Here is a 17,135-nt window from a genome sequence, read left to right on the forward strand (position 1 = left end):
CTTGCTGCCATCCTTCCCCTGTATTTCCTCAATCCCGGGATCACTTCCCAAATAAATTTCCTGCTCCCAAATCCTTCACTCAAGGGGAAATGTAAAGGGAGGTCAGGTGCCTACACATCACTGATCCTTCTAGAAAAACATGCACCCATACCCCAGACCTTATGTCCATGTAAGGATATGCCTCATGTGAGCACCTACTGGGTGCTGGACCCCTGATCTGGGCCCTGTGCACAGTTTAACTCTATTAATTCCCCACCAATTGTATCAGGCAGGCAATAAAATTAGGCCTGTTTAACCGATATGGAAATGGAGGCAAAGATTAATCCTATAATTATGTATCTTAAAGCTGGAGGCAGGGCAAGCTGGAACGGGCAGGGACAGAGTGTGGGAAGAATCTACAGCCCCCCAACATCTCCCTCCAGCTGTCAAATGCTGACGTGAGAAGGGAGGTACGAAGTAGCTTCACCATCCTCCTTGCTTCTGGCCACATACCCCACCTCCCCCACTGGATACACATGACCTCTCCAGGATACCTAGCCTGAGGAGGAGACAGCTTTCCAGGACTGGCTGGCCTGTGGCTTTGGTGTGCTGGGTATTCTCTCTGACTCTGATTCTTCTAGGGGCAGGACATCCAGGCAGTGTCTCCAAGTAGTGTTGAGAGGCACATACAGTAGGTGCTAAATAAAAGCTTCAGATATGAGAAAGTTTTTCCTGGAGTTCTCAGTGGCTGTCCCACTTGCCTTGGACAGAAACCTGATGTTCACACATCCTGCTCCAGGACAAATGCCCGCAAACATACTTTATCCTCTTGGACACAGGCGAGGAGAGGACCAGTGGCTCAAGGTCACACAGCACAGCCAGAGCCGAATGGGTTGGGCACCAGTCCCCTGCCCCAGCAGCCCTGGGCTCTCAAGCAGCCCCTGCCTCCCCGCAGCACTAGTTGGCTATGAGGGAGAGGCAGACAGCAGCACACGGCCAGGGAAGTTTCGCTGTGGGAGGTGGTCCTGAGACCCTTGGGACACTGTGGTTTCTCCTAGAGACTTTAGGGCCAGGCTGGTGTGGTCAAGTCCAGACTCTCTGTTCCCATGTCCCTGGAAGTCCTGGATTCCCATCCCCTCTGCTCGGGACCAGCTGTGTGGCCGTGGACAAGGTGCTTGCCCTCTCTGAGCCCATCTCTGGCCTCTGTCAAGAGGACTGACCCCATGCATTATAGTAGTGTATGTCACAGTGTTGGGCGTGCCTGATGCACAGTCTGGCTGGCTGGGGGTGCCTTGACGCCCACTCGCTCAGGATAATATATTTGTATGCGTGAGCGAACCCACACAGGACCACAGAGGAAACCCGAAACCTGAACTATTGATTGACGCGTGATGTTGGAACGGGTGCTACAGCAACTAGCATGCTGTTGCCTAATAACACTTTGGATAGCAAGACCTAGCGGAGGGAGGCCCGAGTACCCCCTGCGCAGGGCGCCAGGCAGCTGGGCTCTGCTGCCTCCACTTGTCACAGAGGGAGCGGTACATTTTGCAGAGAGAAAAGGGGAAAAGTGTTTCTCCCATCAAGTTCGGAGAGCCCTGGATTTCAGTTTTGGGCCACAACATGGAACTTACCAGAATGTGCTTGGTGTGGCAGGGACCACATAGCCCTGCCCCCACCCCGCAGAGTCCTCCAGACCCCTCGACCCCCGTCTTTCCCCTCATTTGTTTTGCTTCTCATGTCCTTGGGCAGGCCTCATGAGGGTTTGGGGAGCAACACAGGTGGCCAATGCTGTGATCTCTGCTTCAGTTTGCGTGGCCGTGGCAGGGAGAAAGGGTTCCCTGCATCTTCAGCCCCACCTACCTGGCTGTTCTGGGGAGGCAGGTATTGTGATGTTTCCCAGCAGGGTCTCATGAGGGGTAGGAGGACCCCCCAGCACCCCAAGGCTTGGCCTGGAGCCCCCATGCTGACATGGCAGAGAGCTGATATTTCCTGTTCTGTTGGCTTGCCTGGAGCTCAGAGGGGGCTCTGATGATGACAGCCAGGCCCCTGCTCCCTGCAGGGCTGCACTGCTTGGAGCAGTTAGTGGGGAAGGAGGTGGGCAACTCCCATTCAGGCCACAGTCTTCTCCCTGAGACAAAATGAATAACACCCAGAAGAACCTCTCGTTTGGCAGATGGGGAAACTGAGGCCAGACGGGGCAATATCCCATGACAAGTTCTGACGGAAGTGGTCTTGGGATGGACTGCAGATATTGCCTGCTGTCTTGCAGTGCTGGCACAAGGGTAGTCCTGGGTCACAGTGGCAGATTCAGGAGGGGCCTCCTGAGGCTCAGTCCCCATTGCCCTCCTTAGTCTTTTCCAGAACCTGGCCCCATGCTCGGGGCAGTCAGACCCGGGCCCTGGCCTCAGAGGGCCCCTGGCCTGGTGGGGGAGACTGAGAGGCGTATGTAATTGCCACCCAGCATGGTCTGACCGAAGATAGAGGGAAGCACAAGGGGTGGAGACTTTGAAGTGGGTGTTGAAGGATGTGTAGGAGTTTGAGGGAAGGTAAGGAAGAGAAGACATTGGGCAGAGGGTCTGGCATGTGGCAAGGCAAGGAGGTGGGAAGCATTTCCTCTGTGCACCATTTCTGGGGCATGGGCTATTACTGCCACTGGCAGTGAGGAAGAAGGGGCCCAGGGGCTCTCATGCATCCAGAGGGCTATGTGTCCCCACCAGGTGTTCTCTCTTTCTGAGTTGATCCTGTCCCCTCTTACTTCCTCCCCTCTCCCTGGCACACTCAACTCCAGCCCCGCCACTCTCCCTCCGGGTCCTTGAACACATGGAGCAACATTCCAGACTCCGTGTCTTCACTGTCGCTGTTCCCACTTCCAGGAGTTCACAGATGCTCTCCTTCTGCAGGTCTCAAGTCAAGTGTCACAGTTGTCCTTCAGGCAAGCTGAAAAACCTCCAGGATACTGCCCACCCTGCCTCTGGAATCACTGGGGGTTGCCCCAGGCACCCTATCTGCATCTCGCAGAGGCTCAGCAGATACCTGCTGACTGACTGAGTGCATAACTGTTAAGCGCCATTGTGGTGAGCATGTGAAGGCCTGGGGCCTTGGTAGAGCTCCCAGGCCTAAGCTGGGGTGAAATGCTGGTCCCTCTAGAAAGCCTTCTCTTTTCTGGACTCCTCCTCTTAGAGCTTAGCCTCCTGCCCATGCCAGAAGGAACCCCAGGCCCCTCAGAGGTCTATCAGCACCCCCCCCCCAGGGCATTTTCTATTCCCCAAATAAAGCTACATTTACCAAATAAGGAGGCAAAAAAGGGGGAAGAAAGACAACTGTCTCTGTGTGCCCCTCAGCAGATCATTAGGGTCACTGGGGGACTGAGGCCAGGGTCTCAGGCTCTGATTTGCCCAGCTTTATCCTGGACAAGCGCCACATGAGCCTGTTAGGAAGAAATATGGCTCCCAAGGTGGAGCCTTTTCCCTGATGGGGTCAAGGCAGGTCTGGAGGGCTCATCAGGGAAGAGGTGGCTGGAGCACAGAGGGACCAGAGGCAAGACACCTGGCTCAGCTCGTGGATGGTAACCTTGGACATGGCCATGCTCTCTCTGTGCCTTATTTACTCCTCTGTCAAAAATGTTTGTGTTATTCCACCTGGAACATTCTCTAATGCGGTGCCAGGTATTCAGCCAAAGTCAGGCACTCTGTTCCAGGGCCCGAGACATTGGAGGACTCAGCAAGGAGCAACAGGGGAGCCGGGGGAAATCTTGGAAGGCTTTATAGAGGAAGTATCCTTGGAGCTTGAAGGATGCATTGAGTTCTGGAAGGCAGCTCAAGGCATTCCACTGGGAGGGGCCATCTCACGTTGAGGTTGTGAGGTATGCACATTCCTGAGTCATCAGTCACTGGGGGTCACATGATCCTCAGCGGAGAGCCCAACTCTAGCACTCTAATATTCCTATCGCGTCCTTTTCTGTTGTTGATTTATAAGAACTCTTTCTGTATTAAGCACAACAGTCCTTTTTTTTTTTTTACAACAGTCCTTTTTATAACACATTTTCATTTACCTTTTTGCTTGTGATAGGTTTTGATAAGCAACATCATAAATATTTTTGTGTTGGTGAATTTTCTGCCTTTTATTTTCACAGTCTTCTTTGTCCCAGGCGGTTTCTTGTCACATGCTGAGTGCTTAAGCAATGTCTAAGGGATGCCTGGGTGGCTCAGTGGTTGAGCATCTGCCTTTGGCTCAGGTCATGATCCCAGGATCCTGGGATGGAGTCTCACATAGGGCCCCCTGCTCAGCGGGGAGTCTGCTTCTCCCTCTCCCTCTGCTTCTCCCCTTACTCACGTTGTCTCTCTCACCCACTCTCTCTCTCAACTAAATAAATTTTTTTAAAAACTTTATAAAAATTTTAAAAAGAAATCTCTGAGAGTCCAATTAAGTTGTAAGTTGAAAAATTACAGCTGTAAGAATAGAGGCCATGGTGCCTTTGCTCACTGGGATCCTCCCCCTGGGGTTCCTTCCCATTCTTTCCCTCTGTTCCTTCCTGCCTGCCTGGAGCCTATGCCCCCTCTCTAAAGTGAGTTGGGGATCAGATAATGTGATGATGGCAGTGGGGGGGGGGGAACCAGGAAATTTCCAGCTGGGCAGCCTCCCTGTATTCACTTGCTCAATACTTGCATGAGGTGGAAACTATTATTAATCCCATTTTACAGGTGAGAAGATGGGCTCAGAAAGGTTATAGGACTTGCCCCAGGTCACACAGGAAGGCACAGAGATAGGATTTGAACCCAGGCCATATTTCCCCAGAGCTCATACTTTCACATATCCTTCTGGCACCTCATTGCCCTCAGATCCAGTCCAAGGTCATTAATATGATATCCGGCACCTCTCAGGTCCTCCGTGTCTTCTTCTGTGTTACAGCGTGGCCCCAACATCTCAGTCACACAGGATCTGGAGTGTTGGGCTAGCAAGGGCCAGCCCCCGGGGTTTTAGATAGGAACCGGGAGGCTCAGAGATGGAGAGAGCCTTGTCCAAACCCCAGTGTGTAAGGAGCAGAGCCTCAGTGGGACTCTTGAGTGCTCCCCCCGGGGTTTCTCCTGCTGCTTCCTCCAGGAAGCCCCCCTGCACCGTGACTGGGTTGACTCTCCCCTGGGGTCCGAGGACTTTGCCTGTGGCAGGCCCTCAGCAAAGATTGGCGGCAAGAGGGAGGCCCAGAGAGGGCAGACACCTGCCCCAGATCACACAGTGGGCGGGAGCAGAGCTGGGGTCCTGTGAAGCCCCTAAGACCTTCTAGGTTCTGCGTGCCCCTGGGATAGGACACTGGGGATGGAGCAGTGTCTATAATGGCCACTCTAGGAGAGAGTGCCCAGGGGCCTCTGTCCTCTGCTGCTCCTAGGGGCTCGGGGCCAAGGACACCCTGTCTCCCTCCAGTCCTCACCTGCTGTAGAAGGATGTTCTCAAGATAAAAATACCCTCTGAAACATTCCCCAGTGTCTGGCACGAACTGTCGTCCGTCCTGGGGGCCAGAACCTCTTGCCCCAGCTTCACCTTGGGGCCCAGAAGGCAGATGTCCACTCTTCCTGGGCATTTGGCACAGCCTGTGCCCGGGAGCCGTGTGTCCCGCCCCTGTCACTGGGCCGCGGCGGCTAGTGGCTGTCAGCCCGCCCCGGGCACCCCAGGCCAGGGGAGCGGCGGCAGGCTCCGTGTGCGCCAGGTCCGTGCTCCCTTCGGTGCCTGTTGGGAGGCGTTCGGGAGGATCACGTGGGACCGCGGGGGGCCGCAGGGGTGTGTGCCGCGTTCCAGCCCTGCCGGAATCCCACTTGGGCGCCGGGGACACCCGAGGGGCCCCGGCATCGCCCCGGCTGCGCGGGCGGGCCCTGCCTTCACTCTCGGGCCGGCTCCCCGAGGTCGCGGGCTCTTCGGACTTTGGGAACGAGGCTGAGGCCCGGGAAGGGCCCTTCGTGCGCGGGGGTCAGCCAGGCCCTTGACGAGGGCCCGGGGCTCGCTGCCCCCTCGGAGCCCCCTCCAGGAGGCCTGTGTGTCGCCGGCTGCCCCCCCGCAGGGCCCTTCGGGTCCAGGCCCTGTGCCCAGAGCCTGAGCCTCCGAATTCCTCGGCGGCCGGGGCAGGCGGCATCCGCCCGTTTTGTGGAGGAGGAAGCCCGGCGTCAGGAAGGGGAAATGCCTGGCCCTGGCCCCGGGCGGTGTCGGCCCCAGCGCTGGCTGACAGACTGGCACGGGCAGGGCTAGTGGGGGAGCCTCGGTGTCCGGCGGCCCTGCCCTCACTTGGCGGGAGTCTGAGGGCCAGTCTGGCCTGTCTGGGCTCGGCCGCTCCTGCGTTATGTGGGAGCCTCGGGCCCCCACCCCACCTCTCCCAGGCAGGACTGTGCCCCGTGCCCCAGGAGGCATTTGGTGATCTTCAGGGGTTGGAATTCATATCATGGGCTGCTGTGGCCATCCCGGGGTGGCGGGGGCAGCATTGGACGGGGTGTCCAGAGACCTGGGTTCTTGTGTCACAGCTGCCACTTAACCCCAGTGCAGCTTTGTGACCTCGGGCAAGTCACTCCTCTGCTCTGGGCCTCTGTTTCCTTGTAGAGTGGAGCTGATTTTGCCCACCTCACAGGTGAGAACAAATGTGGCTGGATTTGTGGTCTGGAGAGAGCCCCTTTAGGAGCTAGGGCATCAGGAGCAAGGGGAAGAGAGCCTGGGCAGGTCAGGTGACAGGTGACCAACAGGAAGTGGGGAGGGCAGGCTGTCTCACATCCTTCTCCCTATAAACTTCTTTGGCTCCCATTGCCCTGTGACATCTCCTTTTTTGGAGTTCCAGCTCAGGGTGACCCAGGGCAAGTGACTTAGCTTCCCTGAGCCCCAATTTCCCTGTGTGGCCAGCCAGGAGAGGCATCGCTCCTTCAAAGTGGGGCTGTGAGGGCTGGAATAAACGAAGCCAGGAGCTAAGCCCTCAGGGCTGGGCACGGTATAAGCCCATTTCAGGGGCAGGGCATAAGATCAAGGACTTGGGCACAGGTCCTAGCCATGGAGATTCCCAGCTGTGTGACGTGCTTCTACAGTGGAGCTGCCCTAAGGCTCAATCTCCCCACCACTTTAAAATTATGAGGGCTAAGAGATGCACCCTGCAGACCTGTGGCATCTGCTTAGGGCATGATGAGGGACAGGGAAGTGGGGGGCTGAGAACTGGGACTCTGTCCCAGTTGAGGGGACAGGGAAGTGGGGGGCTGAGAACTGGGACTCTGTTCCAGTTGAGATGAGAGTCTGGAAGGTGAAGAAGGACCAGCAGGACATTCCCTTATGGAGTAAGCAGACGCCCAGAAGGGAGAAGTGAGTCAGCCAAGGTCACACAGCTTGTGACAGGCAGTGGACTTGAACCTAGGTCTGTGTGCCTCTAAACCCACGGCTGTCACCTGCCCCAGGAGGCTTATGATGTGGGGCTGACTCACCCACAGTTCCTTGATCCCAGCCAGAAAAGCCAGTGCGACTGTGGATTACAGCCAGCTCAGCTGTGACGGGGTGGGGCCCATGATCTCAGAGGCTGGGAGGTGGGGGAAGGTGAGAAGGGCCAGGCAAGTCGGCTTGCCTCTGGGAATTCATGGAGCCCCTTCCCCGCCACACAGCATACTGGGGGAAAAGTAGGGGGCTCCTTTGACAGTGGGAAAATGATGTTTGTGGTTTGCTGGGACCACCCAGGATGCACGAATGCCCAAGGCAAGTCTCTGAGAAGCTACTGACATGCACTCATCCATATAGCCATTTACCCACCTGTCCACTCATCTGTCTATTCATCTCTCCCGCTCACTCAACCACTTCATCCATCCATCCATTTACCTGCTCATCTCTCTACCCACTATCCATCACCCACCCATCCATCCATCATCCATCCATCCATAATCCACCTACCCACCCATTGGTAATCCACCCACTTACCCAACCACACACCCACTCCCCTACCCATAATCCACCCACCCCATCCATCCATAATTCATCCATCCATCTGTCTGTCCTTCTGTCCATCCACACTTGAACCCTGGGGTTTGCATTGGGTAGGCTCCGCAGGTGGTGGCTAGGAGTATAGTATGATAGAGACCTGAGTTCCTCTGCCGCATTACCCACCTCTCTGGAATGCGACCAACAATTGTTCCAACCAAGTGGGGTTGTTGTGAGGATGACATGAGCTAATCTCTGTAAAACACCCACCACCGTGGGTAGGTACTGACAATTGGTAGGTACTCCAAGTTGTGAAGGTGTGGGTATCAGAGGTGTGGGCTGGAGGCCTCTTCCACCTCCCATGGGACCCTGAGGGAAGCTGCAGAAGTGGGGGTTCAGGTGGAAATTTCAGACTTTTGAACCCTTGCTTTTGAGGAGAGCAGTACCATCTATAGTAATTTGGCTTTGCTCTGTTGACTTTAGGGTCTTCTAGTGACCGATTCCTCTCCAGCTGGGGTACAGGAAATGGAAGCTGCTGCTGACACAGCCTTGAAGACAGCCACTTGCCTGCTCAGCACTGTTACTTAGAAGATAGGATTCAAGAGGTAAGATGAAGGTCACTGATGTGCATCTACCCATCTAGCCATCCACTCAACTAAATACTCCTCTGTCCATTTACCTCTCCAGCCTCTCATTCACCCATTGTCCATCCACTAGTTCCGCATATCCTCCCATGTGTCTGCCATCTACCTGTCCACTCATTTCCCCGACCCACCTAGCCATCTTCACTTCCACATATTCACGCATTTCCCAACCATTCACTCACCATCCCAGCCATTCATCCATGCACCCAAGTACCCATCTGTCCTTCCCTCCACCAGCCATCCATCTAGTCATCCGTCTGTTTGCCCACCCACCTGTCCATCCATCTATCCATCTCTTCATGCACCCAAACCATCGAATGATTTTCTATCGACTTAAGTCATTCATCTTTCTGTTTCCCACCTATCCACTCATCCATCTGCCATGTCTTCATCATGCATACCACCACCCATCTGTATTTATATGTGTCACCTCATGCACTGTTCCGTCGTGCTCCTCATCCATCTGCTATTCCGCTGCATAGTCCCTCAGCCTTTTATCTGGACAATGAGCGTTTCCTGGGTGTCCTCTCTGGGCTAGGCCTGTACCAGCCTGTGTAGGCCTCTGAGGTTGGCCAGAAATGCGGCCTGGGCAAGGTCAACTCTTATACCAGGTAGAAGGGGCTTCTGGTCATAACAGGAAAAGCCCAGGGCCAGAGGATCCAAAAGGGCTCTGTGGCAATGGTGGCCTTCAGATGATTCCTGACAAGTGGGAGGATTCTAAGCCTTCACATTAGGTATGATTTGGGAGTTGGACCACATGCGACAGAGGGTCACCAGAGCACAAGCCCTTAGAGGCCTGTTGGTATATCAAGACAGGAGTGGCCTGAACTGGAAGGAGGATGTGGGTGAGCAAATGGTGGACAGCTTTGGCAGTTCAGGAGACAAACCACACAGGCAGGATCTGGTGACGGAGTGGATATGAAGGCTGAAGGAGAGAGAGGAGACCAGGTTTCTGGCAGCTCAGGCAACTGGGGAAGTGACCAGGTTACCAAAAGACTCTATGAGGAGGGAAAGGGGGAGGAGGAGGTCCGAGGAGGGGGATGGAAGGAGGGACAAGGAAGAAAGGAAGAAGAGGGTGAGAAAGGCGAGGATGAGGGGAAGGAGGGGGAGGTAAAGAGGCTTGGGAGAAGAAGAGGAGCCATGTTGGCCACATGGTGCTGTGGGACATCCCGGAGGCAAGGCTAGGGTCTGGGGAGATAGGCTAGAACAGGCACCCCAGAGTATGGCTGTCAGGGGCTGGGAGCTGCCCCCTCCAGGAAGGTTGTTCTGGGGGCATTAGTTCCCTGCCTGTCCAGTGCATGAGCAGAGTGTATACCAGTGGCCAGAGAGAGCTTTCGGGCAGAGACTAGGGTCAGTAGTGGCTGGAAATGAGCACCCAGGAGTGGGGAAGGCCTGGGCTGCGGGCGGCACACCCACCACATCCGGCGTCACACTAACTTATTGTGACTGTTTCTGTCCTTGCACCTAGCATGGGTTTGGCACAGAAGAGCTGTGCGGTGCTGACCCCGAATGCGTGTAGGCTGCGCTGTGTGCTGTGGGCAAAAGCGGTCTGTGCATTGGGGAGGGGAGGGGGATTCGGGGCTCCCCACTGCCGGTGAGGTGCTTGCCCCGCTGCGGTGCGCTCTGCGGGCCAGGCCAGGCCTGCCTCTCACGTCCTGCTATGTGATGCTATGTGACCTAACGGGGGAGCCCTTCTCCCTGCCTACAAAGTAAAGATGGGAGCCTTTAGGCACTTTTGCGAAACCTGCTGGGTATGTACTAGATGAGGACAGGCTCCGAGGCCTTCCCAGGACACGCGAGAGGTTCTCTGGCGGGTTAGCGACGTCTGCCACCGGCACGGGCTAGACGAGGAGGTGCCAAGTGCATGTGGGTCACACGCTGGCTTTCCCTGAGCCAGGTGATCTCCAGGGATTCGTTCTGGTCATCAGCTTTGAGCAGGAGGCAGTGAGTGCCCCATCCCTGGACATTCGAAGCGAGGGCAGAGTGGCCCGGGGTCAGGGCTGCTGCTGACAGGCTTCCTTCTGCTTCTAGTGCCGAGACTGGGGGCTGCTTGTGTGTCTTCTTACCACACGGTGTGGCAAGGGCCTGGAGGCCTGCGATGGGAATTCATGTCCTGCCTACAGTCCGGCCCTGGGGGTGGTGGGGGTTGGCTTCTCTCCCACCCTCTAGTCTGGAAACTTGCTGCTTCATGGCCATGTGATCCTGGGCAAGTGACTCAGTGTTTCTGAGCTTCAGTTTCTTCATCTGGAAAATGGAGCTCATAGTCATAACGTTGTCGAAGGGATTAAGGGAGATAATTAGAGCTCTCAGAAGCTGGCCTGGCCTGTAGTGAGCACTTGGTCTGTATTGATCACTACACTCCTGCCTTTCAACGTACTCTGGCCAACTGAAAGGCCCAGGACCTAGGGTGCTTAAGCCCCTCCTGCTCTGGGCTCCCTCCATTGGCTCTTCCAGTTAGTGCTTCTTGACATCTGAGAATGTGGGCCCAGGCCTGGCCCTCATTCCCTCCCGGATGTCACTGAAACCTGAGGTGCCCAGAGCTTCAGGTGACAGGGCATGGGGTGTTCTGCTCCATCCGGAGGCACCTCCTGGTGATTCTTGGGCCCCACCTTGGGTCATGTGGGAGCTGCCTCTCTAAAAGCTCCCAGCCCAGGCTGTGTCGTGCTCTGAACACCCTGGTGGCTCGGAGTCGGCATCCACAGATGCCGTGGCCAACAGGGCAGTGGGCTCAAGGGACAGCCAGGCTGGGGACAGCTTCTCCATCACTCAGAGGTATCTGGGTCCACGCTCTTCACCACCCCTTCTCTGCCTGCCGGACTCACTTCGCTCCCTATCTGCAGTGCGGAAGTCACATCGTCTAGTTCAGGTAGCAGACCCTGGGGCGCCTCTCCTGTTCCCTTCCAGAGAAGGCCTGGGATCCCCTCTAGCCAAGCCAAGCATCTGCCAACAGTGATCCTAGCTGTCATCTTTAATGTCTTATCCAAGCCCATGAGCTGCTGTGTGACCTGGGACAAGTCTCAGCCATAGTTCTCAGATCTAGGAAATGGGAAGTTGGCCTCCTAACTTGCTGAGGCCTCTTCTAGCAAAACAAATCTAACAATATTTCTTACCTGATCTAACCATATGCATCCATTGAGCAAGCGCCAAAGAGGCCTGCATGTCCCTGGTTGAGGATGTTGTCCCACATTTCTTACACCGAGTCTTTAAAGATTCCACAGCTGTGTGAACTTCCTGCCACATCTGTGTTTGTGTGCATGGAGTGTCCTTGGGACGTTTGGCAAGTTTGTAGTGCTGGGGTTTCTACTTACGGGCCCTCTTCTGGGTATTTCTTTATGGTGCTGCACTCACCAAGAGCCTGGGAGGGGCTCCTCACACCCCTAGCAACACACCCACACACGCACGCGCGCGCACACACACACACACACACACACACGCGGCAGAGTGGGGCCACAGGAAGCTGAGGACTGGACCTACACAGGGAACTGCCAAGTCGCTGTAATCCTTAGTTTCTGGGTGCCTTTGGACAATGACTGCTCATATTCTCAGTTTCTAGCTGAGAAACAGCAGAGCAGAGTGTGAACGTGACTTTGTTGATTTTCTGTGTGGTTTGAGGAGGAACACCAATGGAAGAGGGGGTTCCCAAGCCTGTGTGATACGGTCTGGGTGGGTCCCAGTTGCCCAGCCCAGGCACAGACACCAGGAATCACTGCAGCTCCCTCACCTGCCTGGAAGCTGGCCGGGTGCGAGGCTCCCCAGCGGATGGGAGCAACGTGCCAGGCTGGGCTCTCCGGCCTTTGATTCTTCCAATTCTGTCCCTTGCAGGCCTCCAGCTGCTTAGAGCTCCAGTTGGAGCAGCCATGACCCGTTGGACATCCCTCAAGGCCTCCAGGTCACATAAACCTGCCCCCTGCGGTCTGGTGGCCTCCTGCCAGCATCCAAGTACCCCAGCCCTGAACACTTCTTCCCCGAGGGTCCAGGAATCTGGGGCTGAGCCATCTTCTCGGCACGTACCTGGGGTCCCCACAGCCACCAGCTCCCTGCCTCCTGGCCTGGGCGGAAGCAGCGTCCACCATTACAGCCCCGGGTCTCAGCTCCTTAGACCCGTGGTGAGGTGGTCAGCTGGAGTAGCCCTGGGGGGAGGATGGCAGGGTGAGAAGAGGCCTCTGCAGAGCCTGAAGGCCCCACAGCAGGAGACCTCGCATTAGACTAACTGGTCTGAATATCAGCTCTCCTGCTTATTGGCTGTGTGGCTTTGGGGAAGTCACCTAACCTCTCTGAATCTCCATTCAGAGTAGAAATAACAATAGCAGTCACCTTCTTGTTTTTTTTTTTTTTTTAAGATTTATTTATTTATTTATTCATGATAGACATAGAGAGAGAGGCAGAGACACAGGCAGAGGGAGAACAGGCTCCATGTCGGGAGCCTGATGCAGGACTCGATCCCGGGACTCCAGGATCGCGCCCTGGGCCAAAGGCAGGCCACCCAGGGATCTTCCCTTCTTGGGGTTTTGAGAGGATAAGCTAAGACCATTTGCTAATATGTCTGGCCTGCTCTCTCTGCAGCTTGAGGAGTGGGCAGGAATAGCCATGAGAGTTGTATACGTGCCCGCTCTGGGGATCCAGAAGCCCGTGGCAACAGAGACAGATTCTAGGAGGGGTCTGCAGGCTGGCTGGTCATGTGGGCTTCTCCCTCACCTGTCTCCCAGGTGTTTGAAGCAGAAGTCAGATGTCATGCTCCCTCTGAGGCTCTAGCTGCACCTGGTTACACAGACCAGGGCTAAATCGGTGTTGCCTCTTCCTGGCCATGTCACTTCCAGTTTCTGGGTCTCTGGTGGGTGCCCAGCCACCTGCCTGTCTGCTTGTGGCCAGGCTGTCCTGGGACCTTCTTAACTGAGGCCTACTGTCTTCTGGGCACTCTAGGGCTCCCTGCCTTGTCTAATGCTGACCTCCTAGTATGACCAGGTGGGAACTGGGGGTGGATGGGGTCCCCATTGGTGGGGAGGAATATGCCCAACTCCTCAACACACTAGCCAGGCCAGCTAGCCAGGGTTCTCCCCCTCCTTCCAGCCCAGCCCCGGCTGAGCCAGGCTGAGGGCCTGAGCACTTGCAGCCCTAATGCTAATGGCCAGATGGCCTCAGCGCCCACAGTAGATGCCTCAGCCTGGCACCGACAGGCCAGCCCAGAGCCAGTGGGGCAGTGGGGGAGGGGCAGCTGCCAGCCTCTCTGAGGGCTGAATGTGTGCTAGTGGCCACGAGAGCAGTGTTTGTCCAACTATGGGTGTTATGCCCTGGGGCGTGCCTGAGACTTCTTGGTGTGCATGAGTGTGTGTATACGTGTGTGCAGCAAGCCAGCCAAGTGCTCCCCTGAGTGGGCCAAGGATAGTGATGCTTCTGAGTGCTCCCTATGCTCTGTCCTGTAGAGCTGAGAAAGGCAGGCATGGGGAAGGCCCCTGGGCTGCAGTTAGTCAGTGATCCTTCTGGATGTTGATTTGTGGACGGCCTCCTAGCTTCTGATGGGGAGGGAGAGGGCATGGTGTATGGGTGCCGAGAGTTGGGTGCCTCGGAGCATAGCACATGAACATTAGGAGGGTGTCCTTGGTTTTCTAGGCTCTGGGGATGAGACTGCAGTGAACAAAACAGCAAACTCACTATGCTCAGGTAGCCAGTGGTGTGTCTCATGGTGGGAGTGGTGGGTAAGCGCAACCCGCCCAGTACATGTCATTCCTATTCCTATTATTAGGTCAGAAGTCGATGATTTGGGGTGAGGAACTGGGTGAGGGGTTAGTCTCCGGAGGGTGCAGGAAGGCCTCTGGAGATGCTTTTGGGGCCTTGTGGCCAAGGACTGAGGGAGGTGAGGCAATGGGAGGACATCTGGGTGGGGAGCATGCAGGACAGGCTGGAGGAACAGCGTGGAGACGGTGGGCTGCAACAGCACGAGTGAGGAAGAGCCTGGGAACTGAGATCTGAGGGGCCTGGACTCCACTCATGCAGGCCTCGTGGGTGCCAGCAGGGACTCTGGCCTCGAGCCGAGGATGGCAGGCTCCCCCTGGCTGCCTCTGGAACGGGGTTGGGGCAGGAGCACAGAGGTTGGCGAGGTGGCCACCATGCTGGTCCAGGTAGGTGATGACGGGGACTCAGGCAGTGACAGTGGGAGAAGAGGTAGGATCCTAAATATACTTTGAAAGCAGAGCTTTTGGGGTTTCGCGGCCAGAGCTCCCGGGGGGACCGAGTGTCACTTTTCCACACCGAGAAGGGGGGTGAGTTGCTGGCTGAGGAGGGAAGATGGAGAGCTCGGTGGGGGGTGAGTTAGGGTGAAGACGTCGGAGGGCTCTGGGTGGGGGCGGAGGCGGGGGCCCGTGTGGCCTGCTTTGCCAGCCCCGCTGTCTTCCCTGTTGCAGGAGCCGCCCCCCGCAGAGCCGGCCCCGGGGCGAGCCAGGGCCCCCCCAGCCCCGGGATGACCTCGGCCGGCAGGGCCAACCCCTACAGTATCGTGTCATCGGAGGAGGACGGGCTGCACCTGGTCACCATGTCGGGTGCCAACGGCTTCGGCAACGGCAAGGTGCACACGCGGCGCCGATGCCGAAACCGCTTCGTCAAGAAGAACGGCCAGTGCAACATCGAGTTTGCCAACATGGACGAGAAGTCGCAGCGCTACCTGGCCGACATGTTCACCACCTGCGTGGACATCCGCTGGCGCTACATGCTGCTCATCTTCTCGCTGGCCTTCCTCGCCTCCTGGCTCCTGTTCGGCATCATCTTCTGGGTGATCGCGGTGGCCCACGGCGACCTGGAGCCGGCCGAGGGCCGCGGCCGCACGCCCTGCGTGATGCAGGTCCACGGCTTCATGGCCGCCTTCCTCTTCTCCATTGAGACGCAGACCACCATCGGCTATGGGCTGCGCTGCGTGACAGAGGAGTGCCCGGTGGCCGTCTTCATGGTGGTGGCGCAGTCCATAGTGGGCTGCATCATCGACTCCTTCATGATCGGCGCCATCATGGCCAAGATGGCCCGGCCCAAGAAGCGGGCGCAGACCCTGCTGTTCAGCCACAACGCCGTGGTGGCGCTGCGCGACGGCAAGCTCTGCCTCATGTGGCGAGTGGGCAACCTGAGGAAGAGCCACATTGTGGAGGCCCACGTGCGTGCCCAGCTCATCAAGCCGAGGGTCACCGAGGAGGGCGAGTACATCCCACTGGACCAGATCGACATCGACGTTGGCTTTGACAAGGGCCTCGATCGCATCTTCCTCGTGTCCCCCATCACCATCCTGCATGAGATTGATGAGGCCAGCCCGCTGTTTGGCATCAGCCGGCAGGACCTGGAGACCGACGACTTCGAGATCGTGGTCATCCTGGAGGGCATGGTGGAGGCCACGGCCATGACCACGCAGGCCCGCAGCTCCTACCTGGCCAACGAGATCCTGTGGGGCCATCGCTTCGAGCCTGTCCTCTTCGAGGAGAAGAACCAGTACAAGATCGACTACTCTCACTTCCACAAGACCTACGAGGTGCCCTCCACACCCCGCTGTAGCGCCAAGGACCTGGTGGAGAACAAATTCCTGCTGCCCAGTGCCAATTCCTTCTGTTATGAGAACGAGCTAGCCTTCCTGAGCCGCGATGAGGAAGACGAGGCTGATGGAGGCCAGGATGGCCGTAGCCCCCAGGCTCGGCATGACTTTGACAGACCCCAGGCCAGTGGTGGTGGTAGTGGTGGTGGTGGTAGTGGTTGTGGTGTCGGTGTCCTTGAGCAGCGGCCTTACAGACGGGAGTCAGAGATCTGAGCCACCATGGGCCAAGGTGCAGCATCCACCCCGCCAGGGAGAGGCCCGGCGTCCCGTGAGGGCCCTGGGTTTGAGCAGAATGGGCCTGGTGCCCCGGTTGCAGACTCAGTAGCGTTTTAGATGTTTTATGTTCCTTCACAGTGGCCTGGAAAGGTTGGCGGGAGAGTGGGCGGCCAAAGTGGGCCGCCCCTGGCCTCAGAGGCCGGAGCAGGTGCAGGGGCAAGGAGGTGACCTCTGGGGGTCCAGGCCAGGAGCCAGGGGCTTCTGCCTGACGACAGAACAGCAGCCTGCCCAGTAGTGGCTGGACAGCCATCCAGCCTCTGTGGGTCAATGCTGGCAGGCTGCAGTGCACCTCACTGGTTTTTAACCTGGGGAGAAACACCAGTTTTGGCTTTCTCAACCTTAGCTTGAGTAAGACTGTTTACAAAAAAAAAAAAAAATTAACATGTGATTTAAAAAAATTTGATTTGTGGGGGTTATAAAAAAAAGGACAGTTAGAATTCCATTGGTCTTCCCAGATGCAGGCAGGTAGATGGAGGCCCCACGAGGCTCCCCGAGGCTGGACAGGCCTCTCCTCTGTGGAGGCCGCGCACGTGCCAGGTGGCACAGTCCGCAAGCGCAAGCACGGTGCTCATCCGTGGTTCCTTATGCTCACGGCGGATCAGGTGATATTTGCGCTAGAAAAACCAAGACCATGTTAATGATCATCATAAAAGCTTTCCAGAGTCATAGAGGTGGGGGGGTGGGGGCTGGGAAAAAACTACTTTGAGCTTTTCGGGTTTGACTTTTGTACCTTAGAGGTGCGTCTCAGG

At 56.7% G+C, this 17,135-nt stretch overlaps 1 protein-coding gene across 1 annotated transcript in view; it reads left to right on the forward strand.

Annotated features, from left to right (window-relative positions):
- The window catches only part of KCNJ12 (potassium inwardly rectifying channel subfamily J member 12), a 40,062-nt gene extending 23,299 nt beyond the window's left edge, over positions 1-16,763 (forward strand). The window contains exons 2-3 of the mRNA XM_026005664.2: positions 8,386-8,507; positions 14,945-16,763. Coding sequence (XP_025861449.2) covers positions 15,001-16,323 — 1,323 coding nt within the window. The 5' untranslated portion in view covers positions 8,386-8,507; positions 14,945-15,000 and the 3' untranslated portion in view covers positions 16,324-16,763. The remainder of the gene's footprint in view (positions 1-8,385; positions 8,508-14,944) is intronic.
- Positions 16,764-17,135: the final 372 nt, after the last annotated feature.

The sequence above is a fragment of the Vulpes vulpes genome, chromosome 12 (assembly GCF_048418805.1).
Source record: "Vulpes vulpes isolate BD-2025 chromosome 12, VulVul3, whole genome shotgun sequence".
NCBI lineage: Eukaryota > Metazoa > Chordata > Mammalia > Carnivora > Canidae > Vulpes > Vulpes vulpes.